The following is a 17,592-nucleotide window of genomic DNA, read 5'->3' on the forward strand; positions in this document are numbered from 1 at the left end:
TTTGACACAGAAGCACCTGCTGTAGTTTACATGTTCTCTTCCTGACAAAAGTGAAAATTATTTACTGGTGTGGCCATCCGCACAGGAATGGTTTATTTGGAGATTCAGTTCAAGCATACAATTTCAACTATCGTTTACATCCTCTGTATTTCACTTGGATCCATTTACCCGTTATGTTTTGGCTGTTGTGGTAAGTATTTTTCGCCAAGTTATTTTTTAGTTCAGTTCTTCGTGTACTTTCTCATTTAAATTATTATTTTTTGCAGTCTGCCTCGCATCTAAAGTTTGCATTTACTTAGCGTTATACGTTTTGGTAAAACGTAAAATAGCAAAAGTTACTCTGACAAACATTTTTGCCTGACATTTTTACCTCATGGTAATGAGGTATTAAAAATGACGATTTATTTCACTCATGGGCTCACTCACTCACTCCATTCCGATATAAAACCGCAATTAATTCATGCATTAAACGGTAAACGTGCTGACAGAAAGGTCCGGTTTTCCCCTGCCTCCCCGCCCTTGTGTTCTGTTCATATATCTGGGGGGTGGGATAGAGGCCAAATGGTTGCTTGAGTGCAGAGATGAACATTCAAAATGGCATGTCGGGCCGAAATTCTCAAAGGTGGTTTTTCGTTCCTTTCGCTTCATCCTCGATCTAAATACACCTTTGCAGACCTTACAAACGAAGAGAAAATGTTCCGGAAAATACTCAAGTGGAAAGAAATGGGCTTCAAAGCAAAGGTTGTTGAACCTCTTTGATCAGAAAGATCAGTTCATTTGGACAACGGAGAATCGATCAGGCGCAGGAAGAATGCAACTTTACCATCCTGGAGAAAAGGTACTAAGCGTTCCTTCCTCTGTTGTATTTTTGTAAAAAACAAGCAGGATATATAAATGCACTTTAAGGTTTCACCAATCGTTCGGAAGCTGTTCAGTAAATGTGACACGACAAAGCACATGCTTTTCGTATTGAAGTGCCGAGAAGTGCTGTTATACACGCGCACATGACAAAGGACATGTTTTTCGTATTGAAGTGCTGAGAAGTGCTGTTATACACGCAAATGACAAAGGATATTTTTTCGTGCTAAGACGTGCTGCTGTTCGTCTCTTTGCGGAGTAGATTTTTGGCCTGTTATTGATTTAAGTATGGATGTAGATACAGAAAATAAATTAAAGTAAAATGACAGGTACGATGTCATTACAGTGTAAAAATGCCCTTTAATTTAATAAGAAAATATTAAATTACACTTTAATCACACAAAACTTGAAGAAATGTTTATTTTCAATGGAATGAAATATGAATTAATTGACACTACACAATGTCCGTAGTGTCTATCACGGACCAGTCAAGGAGTGAAATTGGAGTTTAAAAGGAAAAAAAAACTATCAAGTTTCGGCTCAACTAGAGACAACAGCGCTACCTATTTACATCTTACAGAATAAGTAGATTGGCTGTAATTCATGCTGCTAAAAACACCTTCCAACAAACTAACACTAAAAAATCTTTACAAAGGCAGTCACTTCAGAAACACACAAGTCATGTTTGTGTCAGTCACGGAGTGTGCGTGACATGAATTTCCTTCACCACGTCATCTTTTGCTTTAAACAACATGTCTAGCTGGATAAAGCAGGGGCACCCAACGGAATATTTCGTTAAAAATATCTGTTCGGAAGACGATTTGAGATCTAGAATTTTCGGAACATTCATTGTAAATTATTTTGCTTGCCTGCCTTTCCTAGGATTTTCGAATATCTAAAAAATGGTATAATTGATTATTTTTAACGGATTTTTACTCTAAAAAGGTCACCTAGAATTTTCGGGAGCCCTTCTCTGGCTGGAATTTTTTTGAAAAGGTAAGTTTTGATCCCTATAACTTTCGGATCACTAGACTTTCAGCTAGGAAATCCGAACAGATTAAAAATTTTTAGGGGATAAAAATATGCCTATATTCGTATATCATCGTACAAAGCTGTTTTTAGAAACGTTACAGATGACTCGATTACCGTAATGTTATTGGATTAAATTCGATGTTTTGCAAATAAAATGTGACAGTGTACTGATAATATCGTTATATCGGGAGGATTTTACATTCGGTCCGCCAAATTCTCATCGTTATATCGGAAATATCCTTATATCGAAGATCGTTATGTCGGGGTTCCGTCCCATACATTTTACTGTAACTTTTGCTGGGACATTGATTATTCATCGTAATTATACCGCGAATATCGTTATATCGACGATCGTTATATCGGGGTTCCGTCCCATACATTTTACGGTAACTTTTGCCGGGACATAGAATATTCATCGTTATATCGGGAATATCGTTATATCGAGGATCGTTATATCGGGGTTCCACTGTATAAATAGAGCATACCTAACTGCGCAGGTAATTCCCCTGACGCGATGACGAATATTCCGTGCCTTAACACATTCTTGCTGAGCTTGCAATTTACGTTTCAATTCCCAAAATAAACTAAAAAAATGGAATATCCGCGAAAAAGTCGCTGTTTTGCAATATTCAACACGTTCCGGGTAAATTGTACCACTTGTACTCGCTCCGAGCCAAACGCCTGACTAACACAAAAATACATATTTCACACAAACAGACCACAAAATATTCGTAATTATTTTAAAATGCTTATTTATAGCTGCAGGCCACTCAGCTGCGATCGCGTGGCATGGGTCGTAGTGATAGTTTTAAATAGTTTGGGCATATCAAAGCGGTCTTTGGGTTTCGCTATCTGATTATTCAGTCCTCTCTTCTGGTAAAACACTCGAATGACACACTTTTGCTCTAAACAGAACGCAGAGTGTTTAGGTTAAACGAGTGATCTCTAATAAACATCAAATATTACGTGAACCTGACAAAGGAGCCAGCTGGGCGGAGTGAGTCTGGAACAATTTGCCGGAAAAAAAAAAAAAACGACTTCAAACGCCTGCCAGATTATGAACCGACTGCGCACGCTCCATTACCATGAGGTTGCTCCAAGGAGCCTTTGATTTGTGATTTAGTTTGGTTATTCAAGCTTAACCAACTTGTTTAAATTTTTTCAAGACGCCTTTCCACCATTTGTTATTCTCTTGATAACTCTCTTTAAAAAGATTTATGCACTTAAAAAAATCAGCCTGCTTATGTTTTTTATAATTTATTTTTTGTTAACAGCCCACGGATTGTGGGAGGCGCGGTGGCCTAATGGTTAGCGCGCTCGACTCCGAGTCGAACGGCCCGGGTTCGAGGCCTGGCCGGGGCGCTGCGTTGTGTTCTTGGGCAAGACCATAGTTAGTAGACACCTCTACTAACTATGGCAAGACACATTACTTTCACAGTGCCTCTCTCCACCCAGGTGTATAAATGGGTAACGGTGAATTTACTGCTGGGGGGGCTTGTATGGAGCAAATGGGTTTATCTATCACGAAAATCTACTGTAATAATCTTTTTCTTTGTTTCTTTCACAGACGACGAATGTCGCACCATCATGTTCAAGTAGTCCAGTCAACTTAGTATTACACCCAAAACAAATTGCAACAAAAATAAAACATGCCTTATTCGACTTTGCATATATTGAGGAATAACATACTAAAAGTCACCGTGAATCGGAGTATTGGAACCTCGTCTTTTTTTGCGATATTTGAACTACAATGAAAGATGAGAAATTGAATTTATGCATAACTAATGTGATTTTTACAAGTAACATTGAAGGGTCCTTATCGACAGAAATAATCAAGCTAGCAAAACTAAACAACGACAAGCCAACAAATCAGTTTACAACAAATGTAGCAGTTATTACTTATCCTATTTATTGCGTGAAATGACATTACTATTCTGCCCTTTTTGGTACCTTAGAGAACGTACTACCAGCGGCCGGATTCTGGCATAGATGCAAGTATAGTAACAACGTTCGCTAATCGGATATTTCATTAAAAAAGCTGAGTTTTCTTCAAAAATTAAAGATACTGAAAACTGATAAAGTATATTTATACAAATGTACCTTTTTGACGAAAGAATAAACGCTGTTCAAAAAAGTTACCGTCTGATAACTAGAATTGCGGCAAACAAGTTATGGCGGGAGTCTTGGATGAAACCCTAAACATAATCTGTCAGAAAACGTAATGCGTGAATTTGCTCCCCAAAACCCTTTCTGCTTATTGGAAGGTGCCTATAATTCCAAAAATCAACACTGATTGATCTTTGCAAAATTCCCCCGAGTGACTGAGCCGTCACAGACGCCGGGGACACAACCGGCCCGGCGTAACTATGGGCACGCCTCCATCTCTGCACTTAATTCTTTTACAAAAGGATGAAGAAACTCTTTCAGGAGTAGCAGAATGATTTTGGACAAAAGAAAAAGGGGTAAAACATTTGGAAAAAGTTTGGTAACAACCTGCAAATGACTTCAAATTATTTATAAACATGAATTTAGAGTTTTGTATCACTCTATATCCACTCTACATTAGCATTTGTATACAGCCACGTCAAATGCTATACAGTTTTGTACGCCAAAACAAATTGCAACAAAAATTAAACATGCTGTTCTTGACTTCAAATTTGGTGTAGAATACGCTGCTGAAAGTCACCGTAAATCTAAGCATTGGAACCTTGTATTTTTTATGACTTTCAAACCATTGGCGAAATTCCCAAATTGGCTGGTATGTAATATGGCGGAACCAAGTAAAAGTTCTAGAGTCTGTAATTCCACGAATAATAAAGACAGCTAAACCAAAATTGATATAACAACTGATTGATTCATTACCAATATAGTAACACAAATGTTTTCATGTGTGACGTAATGATGGCGTCACAGATTTAAATGCAGAGGTAGTAGCGCGACGAATCTTATCTTGTTTCACATTTTGGAAAGGAAATCTTTCTTTATGACATACACTCTTTCCCGAGTGAATCTAACATCATGCATCGCTTATCCCACATCTGACCCTTTTATCGTAAGTCATATTTGGTGGCTGGTCTTCTTCGATAACCATCCAAAAATACAGTGGCAGAGCCATATTTTTTAAAAAATATGTAAAGAAACGACTCGAAATAACGTCATACATACAGTGTCCTAGTTGCACATGGCATGAGTAAGGTATGGCTTATGTCCTGCCGAGAATAAAGCTAGAGTTTGGCCGTCGGAGTTTTTCGTGTTTAGGAGAGTCAGTTTTTAATTGTTTACCGTCGGACATGAAAAAATTGAACTCTAGACTTCTTTTTAAACAAAAAGTTATAAAACATTTTTATTTGTAATTTTTATTCATAAGTTTTTATTTGTTTTTAACCGTTGTCTTTTTAACATTTCTAAACATTTTTTAAACTTTGTAAGTCTTTTTTTTAAATTTTAATATCTTACAGGACCCCTAAGATAACAGTACTCCAAAGTACCGATGGGTTAATCCTGTTAAAATATTTGTTTTATTTTTTATTTTTTTAAAAGGATTTTAAAACAGCGAGAAAAAGGCGTGTCTGTTGATGAGTTAATGCTTTCCACCACAGTGGTTAAACAAATGTGACGATTGGCGTACAAAACTGTATAGCATTTGACGTGGCTGTATACAAATGCTAATATTGAGTGGATAGAGTGATACCATACTTGTCACTGGCTGCCTGCCCTTTTAAACTCTACAGTTATTTCAGGCCACCAGACCCTTAATTATTTATTAATACCATATTAATACCAATATTTAGGGTGAATAAAGTTATTGTTGTTGTTGTTGTTTGAATTCAAAGTTTGAATTCATGTTTATCAAGTCATTTGCAGGTTGTTACCAAACTTTTTCCAAATGATTTAACCCTTTTTCTTTTGTCCAAAATCATTCTGCTACTCCTGAAAGAATTTGTTCATCCTTTTGTAAAAGAATTAAGTACAGAGATGGAGGCGTTCCCATAGTTATGCCGGGGTTGACTCGGGGGAATTTTGCAAAGATCAATCAGTGTTGATTTTTGGAATTATAGGCACCTTTCAATAAGCAGAAAGGGTTTTGGGAGAGCAAATTCACGCATTACGTTTTCTGACAGATTATGAGGTTTCATCCAAGACTCCCGCCATAATTGTTTGCCGTAATTCTAGTTATCAGACGGTAACTTCTTTGAACAGCGTTTATTCTTTCATCAAAAAGGTATAATTATTCTTTATCAGTTTTCAGTATCTTTAATTTTTGAAGAAAACTCAGCTTTTTTAATGAAATATCCGATTAGCGAACGTTGTTACTATACTTGCATCTATGCCAGAATCCGGCCGCTGGTAGTACGTTCTCTAAGGTACCAAAAAGGGCAGAATAGTAATGTCATTTCACGCAATAAATAAGATAAGTAATAACTGCTACATTTGTTGTAAACTGATTTGTTGGCTTGTCGTTGTTTAGTTTTGCTAGCTTGATTATTTCTGTCGATAAGGACTCTTCAATGTTACTTGTAAAAATCACATTAGTTATGCATAAATTAAATTTCTCATCTTTCATTGTTGTTCAAATATCGCAAAAAAAGACGAGGTTCCAATACTCCGATTCACGGTGACTTTTAGTATGTTATTCTTCACTATATGCAAAGTCGAATAAGGCATGTTTTATTTTTGTTGCAATTTGTTTTGGGTTAGACAACGAAATGGCTTATATTGACTGGACTAAAGGAACGAGTTGCAAACATGGCAATGAAGAATCACGTGATCAGGAGTGAGCAGGTGCCTAATGAACGGAACTGTCGATTGTTGTGTTATATGGAGCCCAATTGTGTGTCCATCAATTTGGGTCCTTTAGAGGGAGGAAAACACAAATGCGAGTTGAACAACGCCACGGATGAAAACCAATTTACCATCTTCCTTGTAGATAAGCCGTCCTTCACCTATCGAGCGATCCAGGTATGTGCAATGAATAAGGAAAGCCATCAGTTGGCCAAAAGATTCGCTTTTCCGTCAAAGTATTTCGAGCAATACAAATGGCATTCCATCGTTCACTGGGACCAAAGGCCCTAAAAGTGACCATTTTACGTGGCTGGTACCGGTTTTTTAACACTTTCTAGCTCTTATGTTTCGACGGGTCAGTACTACAAATCTTTATCAGTTGATGCTACAATAATAACTAATAATGGTATCAAATAAGTGCCCAGTGTTTGTTGAATATGTTGTGGTTGTTTTTTATAAGTCACTGGCTACCATATAGAAACAGTTTAACCTGTTGAAACACCCTTAATTTTGTCTTTAAGTGCTTATTACTCAAAAACGAGCTTGGTGACCCCCATTTTTTAATTTTTGACATGTAACATTACAACTTCACAGCGCTTTGAATGTGTACCTCAAATTTCATATATTCAAGCTATTGTTTAAACTCATTGCCTATTCATTCCGATGTATTTGCCGACAAGCCGGCAAGCTTCCGAAGATCGTGAAAAGCGCAACATCTTTGATGTAGGTGAGAAGCACTTCTTTTGTTAACATATTGAAAAATATCTCCTGAAAATCTGCTTGACTGGCTTTATTTTCTATCACTATTTACTTTCATTGCGTGGAAATGTAATTCATTCACTTAAAAACTGCAAAAGTTTTTGAGCGAATGGACGCGCGCAAAGATAAACAAAGCAAGCTCTCTTTTTCTCTTTACCGAATGAAAATATTTTCGATGCAAACAAAGCAAGGCATTGTGTAAAAAGGAATACCACATACAAATAAAACAGGACCCTTAAATCACTGTACACTTGCCTTTGTTGTTTGGGATATTTCATTCGATCGGCCGTGGTTTTTGCGTGACTATGGTGACATTTAGACGAGTTACATTATGCAAGACAGCACGTTTATTTAAGCGACTCAGTCGAATCGAAACTTTACAAATGCGTTTCGTTTCAATTACTAAATAATTGTTTAACGTAAAACAAAAGTTTGGCGTGACACACAATATAGTTTAGCGAAGATTATAATATTTAGTAAATTGTCGGCGAAAAATATTAAAACTTGGCGCGCATGTAGCATGGTTTCACATTACACACTTCTCACCGAAGGCTAGTAAAATTAAACGCTTAAAGAGTTTTCTGTGTTCACAAAACTATAAATCAATGTTTCACCCGCATTTTTGCGCGGAAAAATAAAAAATCAAATCCATTGTTTGTTTTTTATTCTGCGGGATACATATACTTTATAGACGACACGGGATAGACGAAAACGCTAAACTTTAAAAACAAAGTGATCACTCAGCTTAGATAGACTAAAGAGAATTGTCCTCGATTGAAATCTGTTTTATTTGCACTAAAACCGCTTTGAATTAAATACCAGCAACAGAAGGAAGAGTTTAAATCTATGAAAAGCGATTTGGGAGCTATCAACATGTGTCAGTATTTGGATACGCATAATTAACTCTGTAAATCGAGCCCGCCGCTACGCGCTCGGCGAAAACAAAACTAAAATCGCCTACAACGATCAAAATAGCTCGTTCAAGATCTCTTTTTAAAGCTCTCAACAAGCTCTTAATTTTTTAATAAATATAAAAGCGAAAAATAGAGACTTAAATCTGCAAAATGTCTGTTGTGGTTATCGGAAGTTCAATCACAACTTAACGACAAAAGGATACGTTCACAACTCCATTCGCTCAAGGTAGGTTAATTGCGCTATTGTTCCAGTCTTTTGAAGTCACTCGGGCGGCTTCCTCCAAAATATCTCACCTTTTTAGAAACGAATAAAACCGAAGTTGTGCGACACAGTTTCGGCAGCTACCGAAACTTATACCCAAAGGAATAAATGAAGCCTTAAGACCACAATTTCCAGCGGTATTGCCCATTTCAGAAAGACACATTTAAAGCGCGAAACTTTCTGCAAACTTAAACAAAATTCGATCTACGAAGCGGTTTCAGAGCCACCTAAAATTCTCAAAAAGTTAAGGTGGCTCTGAAACTGCTCTGTAGAATTTTTTAACTTTCCAGAAAGTTCTATCATGACATGCTGATTGATGTTCACTAATAATAAATGGGGGTCACCGAGCTCGTTTTTGAGTTATTTTTTTTCTCAGCAGAATCCTTGCAGTAGCAGCCCATGTTTGAATAATGGCACCTGTCAAGCTGGATTCACCAGCAAAGGTTTTCGTTGTATCTGTACCGCTGGATTCACTGGAGCGGACTGCAGTCAAGGTATCGTGAATTGATAATTTATAAAATATTTGATTTCCAGTGGAGATCCAAAAAAATCTTCCAGCCACAAACTGCTTTGCCACACCGAAATTTGGTCCAGCATTTTTGTGTTTTGCTGCAGCCGCAAGGGCTGCAAGCAAAACACATTGAGAGCTGAAGTTTGTGCCGTAAGGACCGTAAGGTGTAAGGTGTAAGTGCCGTAACAGAGGAGAATTCTGAACTACCGATGTCAATCAAATCCATGAACAAACAAAATCGAAACCAATGAACCGTAGCGCTGATCGCATTCGAAGTTACGGGCCAAAGTATTCGAACGCAAACCACGTTGGACACGTTGGAAAACAGAAAACCGATTTAAAAGTATATCGCATTGGGAAAGAAAACAAACTGTGGCGCGACCACTCCAGTTTTATGAGAAAATTATTCTGCAGTTTTCATCATTTACGAAAAGAGCGAAGACTTGGAACCTCGCCGAAGGTCATAAATATTTTCTCCAAAGGACCGGTTAGTGCACAGTTTGTAAACTTTCGCTTTGAAAATAAACTTACCCTCACGTTGTCTACACTGTCTACAGCATACTAGTACTGTATTAACTCTGAACTTCATATTTTAAAATAAAATGTATGAACGTGTAACTTGTCACGCAAAGACAGCTGGAAAGGAATATACCATGCTGGTAGGCTGCACCGCTAATTGTAGCTGTATTCGAGCTATATAAAAGACAGCTAGAAACGAATTAATACTAGTAACATCACAATGGGAAAGAAACTTATTCAGTGGTTCACACCGTCGAAAACAAAGAAATATTAAAGGAAGTTCTCATTCACCAGATTCACTGCATCAGATGCAACATTCGTCAGTTCGTGTTTAAATGCGTGGCGACCAGTTTGTTTACTAGTTATTAAAAAATAATACGGTCTTCATTTAATAAACAGTTCATCCTTAAATTTCAGCTTTTCTACGACTGACAGGTAGGTACTATAGTATAAGCCCCGCTAAAATAGCTGGAAAGGGAAAGTTTTTTGAAAAATGAATTTTTGACTGCCAGACGCGCTGGCGCCACATGTTTATTTTGTGAAGATTAATTAAACGCCGTGAAAAATAGAATTTGATGTCCAGCGAGCCACTGCATCTTCGGCTACGCAGTCCTCAGTGAATCCTCCAACTTCACAAATTTCTAAAACTTTAAGAAAACGAACTTTCGCAGAATCAAAAATTGGTCCTTATCGATCTTCCGATCTTGTTGTGAAGACACTGAAATTCGACGAGTGTTCATGCGTGAAGGGATGACTGACGAATGATAATAATTATTTGTAAACTTTCGCTTTCAAAATGAACTTTGCGTTACGTTCAACGCCGTCTTTCTGTTGTTGTACGCCGGTGCGCGTGCGATTATTTATAATTTCTGAATTTTGATCAGTAAAATTATCAGGATTGAATTAACACAAAGTGACTACAATTTAACCTGCACACAAGTGACAGACAATAAAAGACGATGGATTTCAATCTCGACTCACTTGTCTTTCATCAACATGTTCCCTAAGACTTTGCTCTAGCAGCAAAACACATGGACCCATTGGGGCCCTATTTTTCTTTTTTCCCACAGGTCCCAAGAATTGTGCTGACATCTACAAATCTGGTAAAAGAAGAGATGGTGTGTACACAATCCAACCTGACAATTTGCCTGCCTTTGATGTATTTTGTGACCAAACAACAGCCGGTGGGGGGTGGACAGTGTTCCAGAAGAGACTGGACGGGTCGGTAGATTTTTACCTCTATTGGAACAACTACAAACATGGATTCGGCAATCTGAGTGGCGAGTTTTGGCTCGGAAATGACAAGATTAACCGGCTGACCTCAGATGAAACCAACATGCTCCGTGTTGACTTGGAAGACTTCGAAGGGAATACTCGTTATGCCGAGTATAGCACTTTTGGTGTCATGATGAGTGAGGATGACAAGTACAAGCTGATCCTCGGCTCATACTCAGGTTATTATTTTTTTTTTGAGAAGAACATCGATCTTTTTCCGTTGCTCACTGGTAGTTCTATTGAAATCAGAGTTCCTTAGGCCAAATACGTTGAAAAAAATTCATTTTTTCATTACATGATTTTTTTTTATCTTAGAATTTATAGTCTGTGTCCCTCACTAGCTGTATAGCTAAAAACATTGACACGTAAATAATATAGAAACAGACAGAAATCATATATACCAATGGCCGAGAGAGAGTGTTTTATCACATGATTTCCAAACACTGATCGAGAAGCGAGTAAAAATAATAATTGTAGCGGAGTATTTTTGACGAACTTTGAGTTGTTTTGATGAGACAGTGTGCTTGGTATGTCTCTCTCAATATTGAAAGTAAAACTAAGGAGTAAACGGAGAAATAAGATCCTGAAATCCTATGCTAATAATATCAGACTTCCACACAACCGTCATGGTGTTTTTTGTAATTTGATAAATTGGTTTTGTGTGAGAATGAGTGTAAAAATGTATAATAGACATGTTCAGCTTGGGGTTGCTCACTGTGTGTTCTGTGTTGTGTGTGTGTACCTACCTTAACTTGTATTATATTTGTTAATCTGGCTTCCTTATTTCAGGTAGCCATGCCCCTTTCTTTATCTTTATTAATTACTTATTTTGTACTTGTAAATATATCTACATTGAAGACCAGAGGGGAAATAAAGTTTTGTTGTTGTTTCTGTAGTGAACACAGACGAATAACAAATTTGTTTTTGATTATTTGAAGCGAAGGAATAGTTCCAACGCTGTGAGATGCCATTTGGGATATTAAAACCAAAAAGTTTCGGAACTCAGTAGGTTTTAATATTTCGGCTTTTACTGTTTATGTAAGTAACGGATGGAGACTGCAAAAACAACGATCCGAATGAACTGCCGAGTGAACAGCCTGACATGTGCATAAGCACGTGAAAGGTCTGAACAAACAGACTAAGCAGACTAAGCAGACGAAGGTCGAAAGTGCAGAAAACCATCCGTAAGACTGACTGACTAGAGGGTTTACTGACTAGATGGTAAAGAAAAAAGTCCTAATAGTTATGTTTGTGTAAGTAACCGACACAATGGGTGGCTATGGTGGTTTACTTAGTAGTGACCTGTTATCCCTATTTAATTGTATCGCTTAGGTAAATTATCATTGTTAGTTAAATTGAAGAAATTATAATAGTGAGCTCACTAATAAGTTTTCCTGGATCGGAGTAGATTGTCATGAAAGCTCAGAAAGTCTGCCATTCTCTCTAATTGTTTCTTTTTCTTTATCTGCTTGTACATAGCATTAACGCATCTTTTGAATCAATGTCACAGGAACTGCTGGGGACTCTCTTTCAAGCAAGCACAACGGTCAACCATTTTCCACCCAAGATCAGGATAATGATAGCTTATCTAGCGGCAGCTGTGCCAAGGAGCACCACGGAGCATGGTGGTATGCCCAATGTCACCAATCCAACCTGAATGCCTTGTATCATGGCGGAAATCACGACTCGTATGCTGATGGTGTCAACTGGTATACCTGGAAGAGGTATCACTACTCTCTAAAAAAGACCGAGATGAAGATAAGACCAGCGGATTTCTGAACAGCTATGTTTAGTTATTCCAACGAATGGCAGCAATTCTACTTTGTCAACAAATCACTATAATCAGTTGCAAACAATTTCCTCCAAACGCCGCTTTCAACGGAAATGCGAGACTTCAGTACAACTGGAAAATTTGTTAAATAACCACAATTTGTTAACCAATGATTGTGCATTTGTTTAATTGATACCATTTTTGTAATAGTAACTGATAAATATTTGTAGCACTGTTCTATCAAAGTATATGAGCTGGAAAGTGCTGGAAACTGTTGTCAGCCTCCCTAAGGAGAGTTAATTTAATAAGGTTTTTAGGTTAGTATATTAATTTATGTAAATATCTGCATGTAAATAAATGTTACTGAGTGTACGGTCATTGGCTTCTAAGATTGGTGACGTCACATGAAGAACTACTTATTTTATTTAGTTGCTGGACAATCATATTGCGTAGACTATTACACCACTTTCTCGCCGATCTATTTTTTCTGAGTTAGGAGTTTAATTATGCGTAATGTAATTGATAAGAGGAATGAACGGAAAACTAACGAACTGCCTGAAATGGGAATATTAATTGTTTATTAAATTATAATTTTAAAAAGATAGTTTATGCTTCAGGGAAATAACTAGCTTAAACCAGACCGATTGATTAGAATGTTAGATTTTTCTTATACTATGGTGACGTTACTTATTAATCTATTTATCTACTTCTGCCAATTTAACCGAATTTGTGATGTAAATTGTTCCAGTTTTTAGTACTTGAATGATGTGGAATAAATTAAATGAAAAATTTATTCCCATGGTTTGCTTTTTTGAGTTCTCTCGAGTTGAAATATTTGGAAAAAACATCGAAAAACAAGTTATTCATAGAAAACACTTCGTACAAATGATTAACTGAGTTACCAATGAATTATTGGCGATTATTAGATTAAATAACGCATCAATATTTATTTTGAAATTAACCACACAGTTAGTCGTATCAAAAGATTGTCATTGATTCGATTATTTTAGCTATGAGACAGGCGCTGGCCTCAGTGGGGAAAATTGAAAACTTTCATTGTTTGAGAAAACGTCGAAAAATGTGGAATAATCGGGCGATTAACCAACAAAGACAACCTACCTCGTGTTTTTAACATGGCCAATTTTTATTATGAAGCGCTCGGAGAGAGGTAAATACTTAGCACAGACGTATTGAATTAAAATATCAAATGTTATTGTTAACAATACTTTGTATTGAAGCAACAATATATTATTAAATTCTCTAACATTAATACAAAAACACCTGCTGTAGTTTCCATGACTTCTTTCTGACAAAAATGAAAAAATATATTTTCTAACTGACGCCACATCCAGTAGAATGGCTTATTTGGAGATTCAGTTCAAGCATAAAATTTCAACTATCGTTTACATCCTTTCTATTTCACTTGGTTCTGTTTTCCCGTTATGCTGTGCCTGTTGTGGTAAGTATTTTTCTCCTAGTTAATTTGTTTCAGTTCAGTTCTTCGCTTATTTTCTCATTTTAATTATTATTTTTTGTAGTCTGCCTCGCATCTAAAATTTGCATTCACTCAGCGTTATACGTTTTGGTGAAACGTAAAATAGCAAGAGTTACTCTGACAAACATTTTTGCCTGACATTTTTTGTGATTTTTTTTGGTTATTTAAGCTTAACCAACTTTATGAATTTTTTTCAAGACGCCTTTCCACCATTTGTTATTCTCTTGATAACGTTCGATCATTTGGAATACGAAAATTCTCACTGTCTTTAATAGATTAAAGCACTTAAAACAATCAGCATCGCCTATGTTTTTGATAATTATATTTATTTTTTAACAGCCCACGGAATTAAGATACCTTACGTGAATTTGAAAAGCTTGTATGGAGCAAATGGGTTTATCTATCACTAAAATCTACTGTAATAATCTTTTTCTTTGTTTCAACATAACTTCTTTTTTTTAACAGCGCACGGAAGATACCTTACGTGAATTTGAAAATCTTGTATGGAGCAAAGGGATTTATCTATCACGGAAAACTATTGTAATATTTTTTTTCTTTGTTCCTTTCACAGACGACGAATGTCGCACCATCAGGTTTAAGGAACCAGTTGCAAACATGGCAATGAAGAATCACGTGATCAGGAGTGAGGAGGTGCCTAATGAACGGACCTGTCGATTGTTGTGTTATATGGAGCTCAATTGTGTGTCCATCAATTTGGGTCCTTTAGAGGGAAAAAAACACAAATGCGAGTTGAACAACGCCACGGGCGAAAACCAATTTACCATCTTCCTTGTAGATAAGCCATCCTTCACCTATCAAACGATCAAGGTATGTGCAATGAATAAGGATAGCCTTCAGTTGGCCAGAAGATTCGCTTTTCCGTCGAGGTATTTCAAGCAATATAAATGGCATTCCATCGTTCACTGGGGCCAAAGGACCTAAAAATGACCATTTAACGTGACTGGTATCGGTTTTTAGCACTTTCTAGCTCTTATGCTTCGACGGGTCAGTACTACAAATCTTTATCAGTTGATGCTACAATAATGGTATCAAATAAGTGCCCAATGATTGGTGAAAATGTTGTGGTTATTTCCTTGCAGTCACTGGCTACCATAGCAACAGTTTAACCTGTTCAAACACCCTTAACGAGCTAGGTGACCCCCATTTTTTTTAATTTTTGACATGTAAGATAAAACTTTCTGCAAACTTAAACAAAATTCGATCTACGAAGCGGTTTCAGGGCCACCTAAAATTCTCAAAAAGTTAAGGTGGCTCTGAAACTGCTCTGTAGAATTTTTTAACTTTCCAGAAAGTTCTATTATGACATGCTGAATGATGTTCACTAATAAAAAATGGGGGTCACCGAGCTCGTTTTTGAGTTATTTTTTTTTCTCAACAGAATCCATGCAGTAGCAGCCCATGTTTGAATAATGGCACCTGTCAAGCTGGATTCACCAGTAAAGGTTTTCGTTGTATCTGTCGCGCTGGATTCACTGGAACGGACTGCAGTCAAGGTATTGTGTATTGATAATTTATAAAATATTTGATTTCTGGAGATCCAAAAATCTTCCAGCCACAAACTGCTTTGCCACACCGAAATTTGGTCCAGCATTTTTCTCTTCTCCCACAGTTGCTAAGAATTGTGCTGACATCTACAAATCTGGTGAAAGAAGAGATGGTGTGTACACAATCCAACCTGACAATTTTCCTGCCTTTGATGTGTTTTGTGACCAAACAACAGCCGGTGGGGGGTGGACAGTATTCCAGAAGAGACTGGATGGTTCGGAAAATTTCTATCTGTACTGGAGCGACTACAAACATGGCTTCGGCAACCTGAGTGGCGAGTTTTGGCTCGGAAATAACAAGATCCACCGGCTGACCTCAGGTGATAACAACATGCTCCGAGTTGACTTGGAAGACTTCGAAGGGAATACTCGTTATGCTGAGTATAGCACGTTTAGCGTTATGGGTGAGAATGAGAAGTACAGGCTGATCCTCGGTGCTTACTCATCAGGTGATTTAATTTCCGTTTACTTATAATAAAGCATTAGACTCTAGGTTCTCCTTGGTGACCAAATGAGTAAACCTTATACTGCATCAAGAGCGCTCAGCACTTTGGAAACACAAGTACAGCTAGCACCAACAAAGAACTTTGAAAGCAACCTTCAAAACAATCAGATTGGACGGAGTGAGCCACAGAAAGGTGACAAAACGTTCGTTAAAGCTCGACCAGTGTTATAGTTATACTTCAAGAGAGTTTTGCGGCGCTATTTGACCAAATATTAGAGCTTTTTTCTCTTGAATTTGGATTCGCAAATTTATCTGAAGTCCATTCGCATTCAAAAATGCTTTTTCGGTTCTCGTGAATACTTACAAGAGAAAATAAATAAATGATGTCCACGACTCTGCAGGACTGATGGTGATCATGGCTTCACGAACGCAATCAGTATGACAATAACTAATTTGATAACTTATTTTCATTGTCACATCTTTCTTGTGCTCATTTCTTACCTTAATATTTCAGGAACTGCCGGTGATTCCCTCACAAGTCACAATGGTCAAATGTTTTCAACTCAAGATGAGGATAATGACAACCATGCATACAACTGTGCCACATGGTATAGTGGAGCCTGGTGGTACAACGCGTGTCGCAACTCCAACCTGAATGGAATCTATGGAGCCAATGGTGGTTTGATGACGTGGAGACACTGGAAGGGAGATTTCTACTCGCTGAAGAGGACTGAGATGAAAATTAGACCAGCCGATTTTTGAACTGTTGCCGGTATTTTGTTGTTCTAAAGGTTGGCAACAATTTTACCCAAAAGCAGCTTCAAACCAAAGTTTACAGGACATAAACACTAATCAAAGATCTCTTCGAAATATCGACTTTTTTGTATGGAGTTAGTATGAGTAGAAGGTTTATTCTGGGCATTGTTGTTCAAACATATCATGGAAGAATTTAAGTAGTGCTTCACTTTAAAACATTATTTCATCCAAATCAAGGCAGCTCCAGAAACGTAAAGTAGCGCAAAGTTTGTGTGAGATGTTCAATTTAATGTTCTGGTTGTTTTAAGCAATTCGTACGGTTAGTTTTCATGTAATTAAGAAAAACGTAAATTTGGCGACCTTCCTACATTTTGACGCAAATGGTGAGTTTATAATATTTGCTCAAACTTTTTCATCGTTGTAAATAGCCGAATGTGATTTGGAGCAAACAAAACTGATGCATTGAACTTTCTTTGTCTTCGGTTATGGCACTTTTGGGCGAAATGTGGAAGCGCTGGAGCGTTCCAAGCCTCGAAGTTTGCCCGTGATTAATATTTTGATGATCAAATTGTATCAATGTTTGTGTTCCGACGATTTTTCGGAAACTTAAAGAGTCATAATAAGATGTTATAATGAGCTAATTGCAGT

The 17,592-nt window shown here is 37.2% G+C and overlaps 1 protein-coding gene and 1 pseudogene across 2 annotated transcripts; both read left to right on the plus strand.

Annotated features, from left to right (window-relative positions):
• The first annotated feature begins 87 nt into the window (after positions 1–87).
• On the plus strand, positions 88–12,916 carry LOC144649090 (microfibril-associated glycoprotein 4-like; annotated as a pseudogene). The gene is made up of 6 exons (XR_013569824.1): positions 88–190; positions 3,458–3,493; positions 6,629–6,849; positions 8,987–9,101; positions 10,708–11,091; positions 12,423–12,916. The product of XR_013569824.1 is annotated as a microfibril-associated glycoprotein 4-like (transcript).
• Positions 12,917–14,037: 1,121 nt separating this feature from the next.
• On the plus strand, positions 14,038–17,087 carry LOC144649089 (microfibril-associated glycoprotein 4-like). Its single transcript, XM_078508556.1, has 5 exons — positions 14,038–14,142; positions 14,750–15,006; positions 15,578–15,692; positions 15,809–16,192; positions 16,703–17,087. The coding sequence occupies exons 1-5, from the start codon at positions 14,040–14,042 to the stop codon at positions 16,948–16,950; spliced, it is 1,107 nt and encodes a 368-aa protein (XP_078364682.1). The 5' UTR covers positions 14,038–14,039; the 3' UTR covers positions 16,951–17,087.
• Positions 17,088–17,592: the final 505 nt, after the last annotated feature.

The sequence above is a fragment of the Oculina patagonica genome, chromosome 4, assembly GCF_052425735.1.
Source record: "Oculina patagonica isolate OP01 chromosome 4, crgOcupat, whole genome shotgun sequence".
NCBI classification, from domain to species: domain Eukaryota; kingdom Metazoa; phylum Cnidaria; class Anthozoa; order Scleractinia; family Oculinidae; genus Oculina; species Oculina patagonica.